At 33.4% G+C, this 18313-nt stretch overlaps 1 protein-coding gene across 2 annotated transcripts; it reads right to left on the bottom strand.

Moving 5' to 3' along the window:
• Positions 1 to 4418: 4418 nt before the first annotated feature.
• Positions 4419 to 18133, bottom strand: LOC126823676 (cleavage and polyadenylation specificity factor subunit 3). 2 transcript variants are annotated; one of them, XM_056102028.1, is made up of 17 exons: positions 18060 to 18133; positions 16052 to 16115; positions 15552 to 15649; positions 15271 to 15399; positions 14779 to 14863; positions 14546 to 14638; positions 13885 to 13974; positions 13057 to 13207; positions 12536 to 12711; positions 11663 to 11821; positions 10674 to 10820; positions 9467 to 9619; positions 8882 to 8990; positions 7631 to 7827; positions 7009 to 7096; positions 6313 to 6476; positions 4422 to 5434 (listed from the first exon to the last, which is right to left on the bottom strand). In XM_056102028.1, the coding sequence occupies exons 1-17, from the start codon at positions 18131 to 18133 to the stop codon at positions 5345 to 5347; spliced, it is 2067 nt and encodes a 688-aa protein (XP_055958003.1). In that variant the 3' UTR covers positions 4422 to 5344. The 2 variants fall into 2 exon arrangements, with proteins under 2 accessions (XP_050408606.1, XP_055958003.1); XM_050552649.2 differs by lacking the exons at positions 11663 to 11821; positions 12536 to 12711; positions 13057 to 13207; ... (5 more) ...; positions 16052 to 16115; positions 18060 to 18133 and adding an exon at positions 10961 to 10967 and having other exon boundaries at positions 4419 to 5434.
• Positions 18134 to 18313: the final 180 nt, after the last annotated feature.

The following is an 18313-nucleotide window of genomic DNA, read 5'->3' as shown; positions in this document are numbered from 1 at the left end:
TTAAGAGTCATATCTCTGGCGGTAGTTATGTGAAATTGTTAAAAATCAATAGGTTTTCTTCGTCTCATGATCATAAACAATGTGTATAAATTTAAAGTCAATCCGATATTAACTTTAGTCTCTAGTGTCCACAAGATTTTTAAAAGTGACCAAGGGCTATAACTCTGACAGTAATTATCAGAAATTGCTGAAAATCAATAGGCTTCTTGGTCTCATGACTGTAAACACTGTGTATAAAAATAAAGTCAATCGGATAGTAACTTTAGCCTCTAGAGCTTTCACAAGATATTTCAAAGTGTTCAAGGGCCAGAACTCTGGCAGTAATTGTCAGAAATCGTTGAAAATCAATAGACTTCTTCGTCTCATGACCTCAAACACTGTGTATAAATTTAAAGTAAATCAGATATAGAGTGTCAATAAGATTTTTCAAACTGATTAAGGGTCATAAATCTGGCAGTAATTATTGGAAATTGTTGAAAATCAATAGGCTTCTTCGTCTCATGACTATAAACACTATATGATTTAAAGCCAATCGGATATTAACTTTAGCATCCACGAGCAATTGTGGACACCGGACAGACGGACGACCCACGGACGGGAGGCGACAGCAATATACAACCACATTTCAGTGTGGGCATATAAAAACTTGTCTAACAACTTAGTACTTACAATTAATTTTGTTAGCTAAAGTTATTTCATTTTGTATTCTGTGCAAAATAATCATCAAGGGAGATAATTTGTTTTCTGGTGAATTTGGATTTGAATTTAAAAAAAGATTTAAGTAGCAAACTTTTGATTAATTTTATCAGGTAAATCATTTTAGTGAATTCTGTGTTAAATCTGAATACGAAACAGCTAAAATTAGGAGTCAGAAATTAAAGGGAGGTAATTAGTCTCCAAAACAAGTCGGGAAATAAAGTGCAGTAGTTGATCTCCAGAACAAGTCGGGTAATAAAGGGAGGTAATTAGTCTCCACAGTATTTAAGTCAGTTGATTACAAAAGTTTGTAAACCTTCTGCACATCAACAATGTTTCATGATCAGTGGTACTGGTAGAGTTCCTCAAATAAAACAAAAAAGTTGTGTTCTTTTTATCAATTTATTTTGATGGAGATTTTATAATATATGCAATATGTACAACACATTGATGATGTTGAATTTATGTACAAAAAGATACACATGAAGGACATTTGATTCTACAAATGGTCGAAGGTCAAAAATAAATGAATGGGAGATATAAATCATTTTGATCTCCACCATTTGTGATTTAAAAAAATAAATCATGGCAAATTATTTTAAACAACATTTTATACAAAAATTTGAAAACTGTGATGTAATAATACACCACCACACAAATTAGTCAATGGAATGGTGTACTTATTCATAAGCTGGATGTTAAAAATACAAGATATTATTATATGAATTAACACCACAGCTAAGTCAAAACTTTGTTTACCTCAGTTTGTCAGGAATTTGAGCATTAAACCAGGTTTAACAATTTCTACCCATAACACATTCAATTATTCACAACATGGATTAAGGCTCCTGATTGTACTAAAAATCATGTTTTTAGCTTGTGGACACTCTGGATGTCACAATTTTCATCTGACTTGATGAAACTTGAAATGTATGTTTATAACCCAAATATCTTAGTTCCTTTCGATATTCGCGCATATCAGATCGTGACTTCCTGGATATTGGCTTCTGATTGTACGAAAAATCGTATTTAAATATTTTTCGAATATATCACCATTACACCATAATGATGATGGATTTCAAACTTTGTTAAAATCAGACCGAAACTGACAGATAAAATCGCTGCTACTTGTACGCAAATAGTGTAAAAGTATGTAATACCAAGGTTGTGGACCCTCTAGAAGTCCCAATTTTTATCCTATCTTGATGAAACTTAAAATGTATGTTTAAATCCAAAAGATCTGTTCCTTCAGATATTCATGCAAGTCAGATTGTAAATTCCTGGATTATGGCCCCTGATTGTTCCAGAAATCCCATTTTGTTTTTTTAAAGGTGTTCTCTATCCAACCCTTAGAAAATGTGGGCGTATCTTGCCTGGCAACCGCTGGTTGCATATTAATTCGAAAAAGTATCAAAACATATAACACTTACACGAACTGCCATCTGTGAAAAATCTCCAGATTATGTGGAATTTCAAGTTAAAAGATAGGTTGCCAGGCAATGAAACATATGCCCACAGCAGCTTAGTCGTCTGGGCAGTCAACAAGTGTTGACAGTAAAGTGTTTTCATTTGTCAGTAATGAAAACATTTACAACACACTAAAATCTGATTATGAGTAACAACTCATAGTAATTATCAGAAATCATAAGAATTTGTTTTGATTGTTTGTCTCATGACCTTAAACACTGTGTCGGTTGTACGTGACAAGGAGTAGGGTCGCCTGTCCAACCTCGTGGGTTTTCTCCGGGTCCTCCGGTCTCCTCCCACTGCTAAAGATCCCTACGCGCAAGCGAATAATTGAAATAAAAAAAATAAACCGTATGTTAGTCCTGAAATGACCTAGTTTGTGTCGAGTGGACGTTAAACCCCATTTCTCTGTCTCTCTCTTTTAAACACTGTATAAATTTATATTAACTTTAGCCTCTAGCGGTTCCACAAGATTTCTCAAGTAATCAAGGTCCATAACTCTGGCAGTAATTATCGGAAATTGTTAAAAATCAATAGGTTTCTTCGTCTCACGATCATAAACACTGTACAGTTGTACAAGATTTTCAAAGTGATCAAGGGCCATAATGACTGTAAATACCGTGTATAAGTTTAAAGTCTATCAGATAGTAACTTTTGTCTCTAGAATGTCCACAAGATATTTCAAAGTGCTCAAGGGCCATAACTCTGGCAGAAATTGTCGAGAACCAATAGGATTTTTTGTCTCATGACCTTAAACACTGTGTATAAATTTAAAGTCAATCAGATATTAACTTTAGCCTCTAGAGGATCCACAAGTTTTCAAAGTGATCAAGGGCCATAACTCTGGCAGTAATTATTGAAATTCAATAGGCTTTTTCGTATTGTGACCATAAACACTGTGTATAAATTTAAAGTCAATCGGATATTTACTTTAGCCCCTAGGTCGGACAGGGTTGACAGCAGTATATGACTACATTTCAATATGGGCATGTAAAAACTTGGCCAGGAACTTAAAGTTTATTTCATTTTGTAATCCACGCAAAATAATATTCAAGGGAGATAATTAATTTGTTTCCTGGCGAAATAGGATTTAAATTTAAAAATGATTTAGCAAGCATACTTTTGACAAATTTTATCCAGTAAATTTTTTTAGTGAATTCGGTGTTTAATCTGAATATGAACCAGCTAAAATTGTGATGTCAGGAACTAACGGAGGGAAATTAGTCTCCAGAACAAGTCAGAAATTAAAGGGAGGTAATTAGTCTCCAGAACAAGTCATGAGGAGGCAGACCACCATTAATTTCCCCATTGAAATGAAATGTAATGGGGTTTAACATCCTACAGTTCTGCTCCTGTACTGGGCTAATGAAGACGGCCATACGCCATACAGTGTGCTATGAGGGAATTTTTTCCCGGGCAGGGGCACTATCGCCTACTCTTATATCGAATTCCAAATGCCAAGGGATCTTTTACGTGCATTCCAATGTATACACGGGACCTCGGTTTTTCATCTCATCCAAAGGACTAGACAGCTGTCCTTGTCAGGCCCCCCCGTTCTGCACCACTGACAAGGGGAAACCACGTCTGAAAATCCGGATGAACTTTCTCGGCCAATGCCGGGATCGAACACCCGACCTCCAGACTGCCAAGCCAGCGTCTTAACCACCTAGCCACCGTGGCTCCCAATTTCCCCATTGACTTCAATGTTAATTCTGGCCTCTTTGCCCAAATTTTCATTGGGCTGAATGCTTTTCACTACAGACAGAGGAACAAATGGTCATGTCTTTGCACTAACATTTGTATGAGGTTGACCACAAAAATTTTGAGATACACAAACTTGAAGAAGCATACTAAAAACATGTAAGTTGCTGTACATATCGCTGTAGCCAACCTGATAACCCCAATATCCTTCCGCCTCAAAATCATGAATATTTACCAAAACCTGGCAGAAAATGTTAATTCAAACCCTCTAGACGGAAAAATCAACAAAAATGCGCATGCAAAAGGGGAGAAAAGAGATAGAGAGAGAATTGCTATAAATAGACGAATACAATTACCGAGATGGTGAAATTTAATGGTAGTCTGCCTCCATGAAATAAAGTGCAGTAATTTGTCTCAAGAACCAGTCAGGTAATAAAGGGAGGTAATTAGTCTCCAGAGAATTCAAGTATGTTGATCACAAAAGTTTGCAAATCTTCCGCATATTAGCAATGTTTCATGATCAATGGTAGAGTTCTTCAGACAAAACAAAGAAATTGTGTTCTTTTTATCAATTTATTTTGATGGAGATTTTATGATATATGTAATATGTACAACACATTGATGATTTTGAATTTATGTACAAAGACCATACACATGAAGGACATTTGATACTACAAATGATCGAAGGTCAAAAATAAATGAATGGAAGATGTAAATCATTTTGATCTCCACCATTTGTGATTTAAAAAAATAAATCATGGCAAATTATTTTAAACAACATTTTATACAAAAATTTGAGAACTGTGATGTAATAATACACCACCACACAAATTAGTCAATGGAATGGTGTACTTATTCATAAGCTGGATGTTAAAAATACAAGATATTATTATATGAATTAACGCCACAGCTAATTCAAAAGTTGGTTTACCTCATATTGCCAGGAATTTGAGCATTAAACCAAGTTAACAATTTGTACCCATAACACATACAATTATTCACAACAATAATACTAATTTATTTGGGCAACGTTTTGAAGAGTATTTTCCCCCAAGTTTTAAAGCAATGTCACCCAAATATATTAGTAACTGTTAATCCATAAGTATGTGTTATAACTTATTGCTCTATCCAATTACTAACGGCCTCTAAAGGATTATAATTTCTACATGTTATATTACACAGATAAATAACAGATTTATTGTTTTTGAAGATCATAATATGTACAGAAAATAACTTACAATTTAGATAAAGTATTTTAAGATGAAATTATTTGATTCTAGTCCTGATTCACATTTATCTATTGTATGAAATAAAGCACTTGTTGATGACTATAAGAGATGTACATTATGATTTTAATTTTGAATGGCGTAACAGCTTGATGTTATGATTTTAATGGTGTAACAACTTGGTATAACAACTCGATGTGACAGCTTGATGCTATGATTTTAATGGTGTAACAGCTTGATGTAACAGCTTGATGTTATGATTTTAATGGTGTAACAGCTTGATGTAATCTATTAACTGCTGTATGAACTATAGACTGTAGAGATTCACTAGCACTAGTTACTTCCTGTAAGTATATAAATACAACAAATCATAAATTCTTAATTATTCAAATCATAAATTCTTAATTATTCAAAATCTAAAAAGATATCGTCTTAACAAGATATAAAGAAACACATTATCATGCACTTTCTTATATATTTTATTTCTTTGTATCTTGTGTTTCGTTATATCTTGTGTTACACAAGATATAATGAAACACAAGATACAAAGAAACAAAATATATAAGAAAATGCAAGATATGAAGAAACACAAGATATAAAGAAACAAGTTATAAAGATATAACAACACACAAGATATAACGAAACACAAGATACAAAGAAACACAATATTTAAGAAAATACAAGATAAACAAAACACAAGATATGAAGAAACGTAAGATATAAAGAAACAAGTTATAAAGATATAACAACACACAAGATATAATGAAACACAAGAAACAAAGAAACACAATATTTAAGAAAATGCAAGATAAACAAAACACAAGATATGAACAAACGTAAGATATAAAGTAACAAGTTATAAAGATATAACAAAACACAAGATATAATGAAACACAAGATACAAAGAAAAACAATATTTAAGAAAATGCAAGATAAACAAAACACAAGATATAAAGAAACACAAGATATAAAGACACAAGTTATAAAGATATAACAAAACACAAGATATAAAGAAACCCAAGATACATAAGTAAATGCAAGAAAACAAAACACAAGATATAAAGAAACACAAGATATAAAGAAACAAGTTATAAAGATATAACAAAACACAAGATATAAAGAAACAAGTTATAAAGATATAACAACGCACAAGATATAAAGAAACCTGGGATATAACGAAACACAAGATATAATGAAACCTAAGACATAAAGAATAAATTACCAGAGTATCAAGATCCACTATGGCTGTATTATCATCTACTGTTACAGTCATTTTATCACCCCGTATTAATTTACTGGTAGCATCCGGACCAAACATCTCTTGTATCATATCTAACATACATTCTTGAAAATGATGTTTATCAACACGAATAGCCCGGGGTACAGCTAGAAATAAAATAAAACATTTCAAATACTATTTCTATTTGAAAAGCCCCGGGGAAGAACGATCTAAGTCACCTTTTCAATGAACCCCAGTTAATGGCTCCATCTGGTAGCAAATTGTATAAACTTTCTGTGGAACAATCAATTTCAGGTAAAAACGATCGGAGTCACATCGAACCAAGGCCCTTCTGAAATTTGGCTGAAAAGTGGAAGTCAGTTGTTGTACTGGTAATTATGATTCGTATTAAAAATCATTTTGAAGTTGTAATTAAACCCACTCGTTCTGTTTGTGTCAAGCATTCTCGTCCAAAAGTCTATTTTGTCTTTTATGTGAAAAGACAAAAATGTGACTTAGATCGTTCTTCCCCTGGACTCTTCATTTGTTGTTTTTTTCTTCATATTTCAGTTATATAAATGAGTAGCTTGGGGTACAAAAAATAAATCATTTCAAATATTATTTCTGTTTTCTTTTCACATTTCAATTATATAAATCAGAACCTACTTTTCACAATTTATTTTGGATAAATAACCATACCTTTTTGTGGCATGGGATCTCTTTCAGCTCTTAATATAACTGTAACAACAGCATCAGCATACATATCTGTTACTGGATTTGAAGTCCACTAAAATAAAACAAATTTTCAATGTATATAATATTCAAATTTAGGTGTACAATGAGTTATAAGAATTTTCACTATACATTTCGAATTCCAACTGCAAAGAAAGCTTTAAAATGAAGTACAAATGTGGGATCGAAACAACACGACTTCACTCAATGGCAGACTTTGTGTGTGATCTAAAGTGCACACATTAATCCATTCGGCCACCCAATCCTCCATCATCAAACTAAAGGTAAATATTAAAGGACAATATAACAACTTTTCATCTTCAACTGAATTATCAGTGAAATGAAATTCAATCGTTTGACTGTTATCGCTCGGTACTTCAGCCAGTTATATAGAAGGACAACTCGTGTTTTTCATATTTGACGTCACTTCCCATTTCTTCACGTGCTTGTTACACATCTCCCGTAGCAATGATCTTTGTGTTAAAATTATATTTGGAATGTATTTAACCAGTTCTATCACATATGTAATAATGACTGACACCAATATTGTCCTTTAAACTAAATTTGAATATTATTTTTGACTACAAACCTCAACAACCACCATTCTAGTAGAATCAAATATAATTGTAACACTTTTAAATACTCGTAACGCTGGTTTCTCTTTAACTTTTATATGTTCCATATCCCCAGCTAACTGTGTCAGATAAAACTGTAATAATGGTATGGTACCAGTGTAGGCTATACTCAATCTCTGTGTTACTGTACTCATAGCTAAATCTGTATAATCTGAAATATAGATTACATCTCAATTACTATACTCAATCTCTGTGTTATTATACTCATAGCTAGATATGTATAATCTGAAATATAGATCACATCTCAATTACTATACTCAATCTCTGTGTTACTGAATTCATACCTTAATTGGAAATATTGATTATAAATTTTTTACTTAACAGAGCCACACAATTTGACCCCGGTGTTTCATTAGTACCACTCAATTAGAATCAAAGTATTGATGTTCCAAATTAAATTGTTTGTCTGTCCTTACGCACACATCAAATTCAGCCATCTTAGTATTTCTTTACAATTGAACATCGGTCAATATATATGGCCAATTATTGTTATGTGCCGATAATATGATTATCGGCAGATACTGGTGTAACCGATGATAGGCCCACCTCTAATACCCATGTCCTGTGTTTATTGGTCACGTGAAATGAAATGAAATGAAATGGGGTTTAACGTCCTACTGTTCTGCTCCGAAATGGGCCTACTCTTATATCGAATTCCAACTGCCAAGGGATCTTTTACGTGCATGCCAATGTGTACTGGGGACCTTGTTTTTTTCGTCCAATCCGAATGACTAGACAGCTGTCCTTGTCAGGCCCTCCGTCCTGCATCACTGACATGGGGGAACCATGCCGGAAAATCTGGATGAACTTTCATGGCCAATGCAGGGATCAAAGACCCGACCTCCTGGCTAGCGAGCCAGCACCTTACCCACTTAGCCACATAGAAACTTCACAGGATACAAATCAATGCTATCATTTATTCATAAAGCCAACTTCCAGTACTCTAGTTTTACAAACTCAATTAAAACCTTCAGCCTATACATTATCTTAATAATAAGTGCAGGGAGTGCACCACACTTATTAACAATTACACAAGACAAACCTATGGACAGGATACAATATACAAAATCACCTCAAACAAAAACCGTATTAGATCAAGTGAATGGATGGGGGGGGGGGGGGGGTAGAATTGAGCATCCACTGCGCTGTACAATCCTGGGCTTGAAGTGATACAAGCTTTATTCAAAATGAAAAACATAACTTACTTGGTAAATCTTCAGGAGCCATCACATGATAATTAAAATTTCTTTTCACTAATATTCCAGATATCTGTTGACCATCTTTTGGTTTCTGTGCAGCTAAACTTCCCACAACCTACGATAGATAAAATATAATTTATCTTGCAGATTTTTATTTTAAATTTTTAAAAAATGATAAAATTACAATATTCAATTCTCGCTACAGGCATGAATATCATCAGCATACTAACATCATATATTTAGATGGCTATCACATTGAACAAGAGTAATAATTAAATGAACATTTATACAATAAACCAGTGGTTCTCAACCCTTTTTTGCCAACGGCACACCTTGGAACACATGAAAAAATAGCGCAACACAGTATTTACAAAGATATGATTAATTGAACATTTCTTAACATTCAGTGGCAGTGGCACCTACATGTATCAGTGTTTCATGGGTATCTTTTTAATTCGACTGAATCCAAGTCAAGGGATTATCTATGATTTAAATAATCAAATAATCAATTTGAGTACTCTTGAGGGTGGATTAAGTCTTGAAAAAATTAGACATTGTCTTGAAATGATCATTTTGTATTAAAATTCTTACTTTAGCCATTTTTTCTCCTCTAAAATGTAGCTCAACACCAACAGTATTACGGGGATTATGTACATCCATCTTGTATTCTTCATTATCTTCATATTCTCTAACTAAGGCAGCTTTCAATCGACTCATTTCATTGGCTTCTCCATGAACTAAAACCTGTTATACAAAGCGATGTTATGAATTTGTCAACATATTATGTAAATTATACATATTTAAAATACAGATGTACCCTCATCCTTTGATGTTGGCATACCATTATTTAATATAACGGTACGGGCAACTTGCCAATCGTACATTATCTATACTAGATGAAATATTGGACTCGCGTGACGTATTTCATTGAATATCGCGTGCAGGATAGTGTCTGTATTTAAAGTTATTTAATGGTCTCGAGCTAAAGACATTGGGAAATATATTGAAACAACACTCGGCTTAAGCCTCGTGCAGTATCAATACATTACTTAATGTCTCGCTCTCGACCATTAAACTGTATAAATAGAACAGGAATATGATTGTAATTGTTAATTGGAGATCAACATCATATTGTTACAGTTCGAAATCATTACCATACAAAATAAATGAATCTGACCCTTTTCTTTACCTGTAGAAATTTTCTATGATTCAAAGTGAAATCTGCTCTGCACAATCCATCCAAGTAATCTAGTGTACACATTGTTCTATCTAGACAACATTTTATATCAATGTCAAATTGTAGCCTTGACTACACAACAAATTTACAAAATTTGAGAGCAATTATCTAAAATCTCGAAAATAGTTCTAACAGGCCAGACAAATCCATGTACTTTGGTACTGTCTTTCAAAGTACTTTCTTAAAATATTCATCTTTAAAATCATGAACAAACAGATTTTATACAGAGAGAGAGAGAGAAATGGTGTTTAACGTCCACTCGACACAAACTAGGTCATTTCGAGACTAACATATGGTTGAATTTTATTTCAATAATTCGCTTACGCGTAGGGCTCTTTAGCAGTAGGAGGAAACCGGAGGACCCGGAGAAAACCCACGAGGTTGGACAGGCGACCCTACTTCTTGTCATGTACAACCGGAGATTCGAAACCACGCCAGTCGACTCAATTACAGACTTTATGATACAGCGCGCGCATGCTAACCATTCAGCCATCCAACCCCCCTTTTATACAGAGAATTCACATACATATATATCATAGCAGCAAACTGTTAACTACTTACTACATGCGGTGGTTTTAATTCTCGTAGAAATTCACTGGTTTGTTGATAATCTGCGTGAGCCGAGAATGAAATATAATCAACAGAACATTTCATTTGTAATTTCTGACCCGTCATTGTCACAATTTCTTCTGGTTCTGATAGAATATGCTACAAAATAATAAAAAAAAAAAACAATGTACATTTTAACAAATCCTTTCATAAAACAAGCATGTGGATGTTCCGAAGAAACAAATCTTACAAATAAAACATGCACACCTTAGCTAATGATACAAATAGACCATACACACCTTAGCTAATGTTACATATAAAATATACACAACTTAATGTTACATATAAAACATATACACCTTAGCTAATGTTACATATAAAACATACACACCTTAGCTAATGTTACATATAAAACATACACACCATAGCTAATGTTACATATAAAACATACACACCTTAGCTAATGTTACATATAAAACATACACACCATAGCTAATGTTACATATAAAACATACACATCTTAGCTTATGTTACATATAAAACATATACACATTAGCTAATGTTACATATAAAACATACACATCTTAGCTTATGTTACATATAAAACATATACACCTTAGCTAATGTTACATATAAAACATACACACCTTAGCTAATGTTACATATAAAACATACACACCATAGCTAATGTTACATATAAAACATACACACCTTAGCTAATGTTACATCTAAAACAAACACACCATAGCTAATGTTACATATAAAACATACACATCTTAGCTTATGTTACATTTAAAACATACACAGTTACACAAAAAAGCTAATGTTACATATAAAACATACACATCTTAGTTTATGTTACATATAAAACATACACACCTTAGCTATTGTTATATATAAAACATACACACCTTAGCTAAAGTTACATATAAAACATACACACCTTAGCTAATGTTAAAACATACACACTTTAGCTAATGTTACATATAAAATATACACACCTTAGCTAATGTTCCCTCTACACAATAACCAGCTATAATACAACCATTACGTTTATCGGTACACCAAGCTTCAAATAATTCCCGTGATAAACCACTCTGCATCATACCAGGTGATGCTAATACTACTGATGGTCCTATATCTTCAAATTGTTCCATACTCTGTATATACATAAGTTTATTTTGGTAATCAATAATATCAGTATCGAATTTTGTAGAATTTTAATGGTACAGAACAGTAAATAAAGTATTTCAAAATAAAATTGGGTGTACCGTCTTTCTTTTCTTCTGCATCAACTGGGCTATGAACATAGACATAGCCTGTAAATGTATGCAGTGTAGTAATAAAAAAGTAATTTTGGCTGGAGATCAGCTAAACAACCTACTCTTATTTCAATTACCGAAGGTCAGGAGATCTTTAATGTTCTGCCAATGGCATACAATCTTGGTTTTTAGCCTGATCCAAATAACCAGATAATTTTCTGTGCCAGGTGCTCCTTCCTGCAGCACTGTCGAGGGTAAACCAGGCCTGAATGTCCCACTGTTTATGCCCATATAGTGCTGTGAGGGACATTTTGCCCAGACAGTGGCACTACTACGGCCTACCCATATTTCGAATTCCAATTGCCAAGGGTTCTTTTATGTGTATGCCAATGTGCATGGGGGACCTTATTCCCCATCCAAACTACTAAACACTATCCTTCACAGCCCCTTCGTCCTGATCCACTGACAAGGGGAAACCGTGCAGGAAAATCCTAAGGAAATGTTTTAGAGCGAACCCGAGACGTCCTGGCTAGCAAGCCAGTGTCTTACTCAATATCTGATCACTTAAAAACATTGTTATCAATTACAGCCAGATCAGTAATCTCTTCTTACCTTTAAGTTAATAATATGTTTGAAGACAAATGGATTACTCATGGTGATCTGTTTTTTAATCTTATCATTCATAGCATTAATATATGTTTGATAAACACTCATACATTTCTTAGCTAAAGATGATGCGTAGTATATAGGTATATCATGTAATTCAGGATGATTACTCCAATATTCATCTGAAAATAAACAAACAAATATGGTTAAAGCAAATAGCATGCTGAATAACAACTGTGATAATAAACAAATAAACAAGTTATAATAAGAATAAATAAACAAGTATAATAAGAATGAATAAACAAATATGATAAAAGTACAAAACAAATCTGAATATAGTCAACATTTGAAAGTATTGAATTGAAAAAAAAAACCCAAAGCGAAATAAATTTGTGTCTACCATTTTTTTTAAAATCAGATAGACATAGTACTAGACACTAGTGACCTCTCCCATATGCCAAGATAGAAAGGTTAATGCAATGTAACTTAACGAAACTTGCCCATTATTAAAATTATATTCGACCCACCTAATATAAGTAAAAGTTCTTGAGCTCTACCAAGAGCAAACACCGGTATAAGACATCTTCCTCCTCTGTTTACAATATCATGTACTAAACCTGTAAAACGCCCTTCTCTATCTTCACGTTTTTCATGTATATGAACCCCATAAGTTGATTCCTAAAAACATACAACCACAAAGATAGTTAAATTGTGTTCACAACAAAACCAACTAGTTTCGTACAAAAAGGTGTTATTGTGAAGCCCAGAGAGGATACATGATTAAAATTGTGTTCACTACAAACACCAACTGGTTTTGTACAAAAAGAATTATTGTGAAGTGCGGAGAGGATACATGATTAAAATTGTATTCAAAACAAACAACAACTGATTTTGTACAAAATTAAAATGAAATGAAATAGGGTTTAACGTCCTAAAAAGAATTACTGTGAAGGCCAAAGAGGATACATGATTGTAATGAATTCTCTCAAACCTTGTGAATGAAATGGGGTTTAACAACTTTACTTGTTTCCACCAACTGACCTATGCCTACTCTTAATTTGATTTTCCGGCTAAGTGATCTTTTAAAATGCTGCCAATGCTATATAATATGGGAACTTGTTTAAACCATCCAAACTTTTTAGATTCTTTTCCTTGCCAGACTCTCTGTCCTGCACCACTGACAAGGGCAATATTATATCTCATGGCTGGCAAGATAGAATGTCTAATGTTCATATTATTTTTACTAATTGTTTAGCATCTATAATTTTATTTTACAGTGAACTACAAAAATCATCCACCAATACTTACAGCTAACTGATGCTCTATTTATATTTAACAACAGGAATAAAACTTACAATAATAACAACATCTGGTCTAACATTAGGTAATTCAGCGGCCATTAAATGTCTGTCTTCTTGTCGAGAATAATCTCCTGTATATAATATCTGAAAAACAATTAACTCCTTTCAATCAACATGTAAATATAATCAATACGTTCATATCTGATTGTTCAGGAATGGATGGGAGCCACGGTGGCTAAGTGGGTAAGATGCTGGATGTTAGTTCATCAAGATTTTCCGGCATATTTTCCCTTGTCAGTGATGCAGGATGGGGGGGGCTGTCTAGTCGTTCGGATGTGACAAAAAAAACGAGGTCTTATGCACACATTGGAGTGCATGTAAAAGATCCCTTGGCAGTTGGAATTCCATATAAGAGTAGGCCATAGCATCGCTGTCTGGGCAAAATTTCCCTCATAGCACTGTATGGCTATAATACCGGTCTTCATTAGCCCAGTTGGAGAAGAACAGTAGGACATTAAACCCCATTTCATTTCAGTTCAGGAATGGAATTTTCTAATACTTTTACTTTGTGAAACAGAGGGAAAGAGAAATGGGCTTAACATCCACTCGACACAAACTAGGTCATTTCAGGACTAACATATGGTTCAATTTCATAATCTACTACCTTTTAATATCATTAATATAAGTCAACAAGATTTAAAAGAAAGTATGTTACCTTAACACCAGCGATTTCAATCATAAACATGGCTGCTCCTAACACATGACCAGCCGTATAACACCAAAACTTAACACCATTTATTTCTGTCTCCTACATAATAATAAATGATTATCAGATGGGAAACCATAAGAGTTTTCAAATCTCTCCTATCAAACTTCTTTTTATTATATTTTGAAATACAAATTCTTGCTTATAAGTGCTGTTTACGATATTGTTTGTAATCTATTTACCTGATGAAAATTAACAGTTTCTATTTTATCCATGCTATTAACTAAATCAGCTTCTGAATATAACATATCATCTGTAGATATATTACTGAAAATAGATCAATATATAACGTAGATATAGATATTAATAACATATAACATAGATATATTACTATAACAACATAATATCTGTAACAACAACATATATTACTGTAAATATTACAATATCATAAGTGATGGGGTACCGTTAGACCACTTGGCCACCATCTGTACCCCCACCCCCTCGTTTGGAACAAACTTTATTTTAATTAACAGGAAAATGGGATAAATGGAAATGCCATATGAGTCCAAATTCAATTACCTTTAGTTACTAAAGTTTGAAGAACTACTTTCAATAAGATCAAAAAGAACACTACTTTTCAGTCTCAAATAAGAACCAAATGCTAGTCTGAAAACTAAATAATAATGGTCCATTGGTTTTTAAGACAAACTTTTAAGATAAAAGAAAATACCAACCTAACTTTAACATAATCTGACAGTAACCATCTATATATAGCTTTAGAAGCATGGGTCATGAAGCAACGACCTTTGAACTTTGTCTTTTCCAGGAAGAATGGCAGTGCTCCACAGTGATCTAAATGAAAGCTGAAAAAAATAAACAAACTCTAAAAACTCTCTACTAAAATCAAAATATATTAATGAAAGAAAAATTAAATTTCATAACAGATAGCAAATCATTTATTGAATATATAATATTTGTGCTGTATGAGATATGTATATAAAGTATTTCTACTCACTGACTAACTAGAAGTAAATCTATTTCTTCCACATCAACAGAATCTAAGAAAGGTAGAGAAGCATAGCCATTCATCCCCGGATGAATACCACAATCAAGCTGAAAAATAGAGATAACAAGATAACAAAATTGACATTAGGAATATTGGGGGCAAACATTCTCTTGAAAGTAACAGTGACTGGATTGTTTTCCTCCTACACTGTCGTTTAGGCCTCACTCCACTATAATCCGATATATATATATACACACCTATATGCAGGTAAATGAGCAGAAATATTGTTCGGAGCTTCTGATTTTTGAAAAAATCTCAGGCGCCCGCCAGACCTCAAGCCAAACTTGTCGTTGTCTTCACCCAGCCCCACCCACCTTCCTCACAAAGTCATGAAATTTAAACCAAAATAGCGGTAAAAAAAAAGCTCTTATTTCAAGATAAAATCATTCTGAAAGATCACACTAGTAAATTAAATGAGTATACAATTCTTCGGGGGTTTCTATACGTACCATAATTTTCTTTCCTTTAAAGCTAAGCATAATACATGATCTCCCAACTTCTTGTCCAGCCCCACTAAAAAGAAATAAACAGAAATTATAAAACATTCAATTAAATTCAGGCTGAGAGGATACCTAGCATTGATATTTTGGTTTTGCTTTCTTGATTATATAAACAATCAATCGGAGTACATATTTAGCGTGTATTAAGTCGTGTGAAATTTGATATCTTAGCGAAAAGGCAGATGGTGCATCGGGCATCACCTAATAAATCTTATACTATTTAGTCTAAACATACTGTCTAGAGAGAACATGTTTGCAAAACAGCAAATATAATCAGTTATTTTAAGTTATGTCAAGCAAATGTGAACTATCATTACATATTTTGATTAGCTGTTGGGAGTCCCTGTCTGCTTTTGTCATGGGGCCTCTTTCATTTTTAACTTGAAATGAAATTAGTTTAAAGGAGCTAAATCGCTAATATTTTGGGTCTAGAAATTGACACAAATGGGTTGCAACGTATATAATAATGTAATGTGAATGTATATAAACTGATTTACATTCAATCGTTTCTGTTTTTACTGCAATTTCTAATCAGTTATGTTCGGCGAAATACACCAGAAGCCTCAATCCAATGGCAATCTCTAGCGTCTGGTTATTCCACTCTATACCGATAGTATTGATTGCGCATGCTCTCCAGATAAGAATATGGCATCACCGTTTGACATGACTTGTGGAATATATCTAGCCTCTTTCTACAAGTCCCTTGTTAAAAATGGCGCTGAAATGCACCATGGTACACGATTCGTGCACTAACGGCAAAATGTTTATTTTGTCATAATTATTGGATATCAGAAGCCCATCTTTTCCCCGCAAGATCACATCAATGTTGATTTAATTTGACAAATAAATCATGTTTTCAATGTCGAAGATTTTGGATGATATTGAGTTAGAGACTTAGCTACTTTAACGTCCCACATTTCTGCACAGACTGGGCTAAATAAGATGAACGTACGCCATACAGTGTGCTATGATGGAAAATTTACCCGGGCGAGATAGCCTACTCAGTATTCTTACATGTATATAGAATTCTAACTGTCAAGGGTTTTTTTACACAAGCCAAAGTGTAGCATACATAGGATCTAATTTTTTCATCCTGCACAGTAAAGGGGAAACCACACTGGAAAATCCTGGAGAACTTTCTCTGCAGTAGAAATAGTACATGTAATAGTAGCAGATTCTATTAAAGGAGCTAAGTCGCTAATATTTGGGACCTAGAAATTGACACAAATGGGTCGCAACGCATACAATAATGTAATATGAATGTATATAAATTGATTTACATTCATTCGTTTCTTTTTTACTGTAATTTCTAATAGTTAGGTTCGGCGATATATGCCAGTATTCTCAATCGAATTTCAATCTCTAGCTTCTGGTTATTCCAGTCTACGCCGATAGTATTTATTGGGCATGCTCTCCAGATCAGAATATAGCGTCACCGTTTGACATGACTTGTGGAATATGCCTAGCCTCGTTTTTCGAGTCCCTTATTACAAATATCACTGAAACGCTTTATGGTACACGATTCGTGTACCAATTGTAAAATGTTTATTTTGTCTTAAATATTGGATATCAGAAGGCCATCTTTTCCCTGTAAGATCACAACATCAATGTTGATTTAAACCGACAAATAAATCGTGTTTTCAATGTCGAAGATTTTGGATGATATTGAGTTAGAGACTTAGCTACTTTAAATAATTGTAGAAAAAAAAACACCCTGAAGCGAAAGGAAGCAAAATCGAGGCTTGAACAGGCATTAGTACATTCCTGTTCCTTGTTTATTACATTATATTGTATTAATTAATTGTAAATGAAATAATACAGGCTACCGGGAAGGTACTGACAGAAATTCAGATTCCTGAATGTGTGCTGACTTGATTCGAATTTTCAATTGCGTTGTAAAATACGATAAAAGCGTAGTTAAGGTATGGAGAAAATAATATAGTCGAAGTTTTCTTACAGGGGTTGGATTATAAGCTGTTCGCCTTCTTCGGCGGGGATAACAACGTTTTCTGTCCTCACTTCTTCAGCCATTTTTAAAATAATTAATTTTTGATCATTCAGGAGCATGGTTCGAAAACGAAAAAGATAAATAAAACATAACTTGAAAAATATTCTACATCATTTTATGATTCCAAAATACCACATAGAAAATTCGTATAAATATATGAATTAATCATTAACTTGTATTGTTTTATTTTATCACGGAATGTT

The sequence above is a fragment of the Patella vulgata genome, chromosome 6, assembly GCF_932274485.2.
Source record: "Patella vulgata chromosome 6, xgPatVulg1.2, whole genome shotgun sequence".
Taxonomy (NCBI): Eukaryota; Metazoa; Mollusca; class Gastropoda; family Patellidae; genus Patella; species Patella vulgata.
Note: the sequence above shows the minus strand (reverse complement) of the source record. Positions and strands in the feature narration are given on the sequence as shown.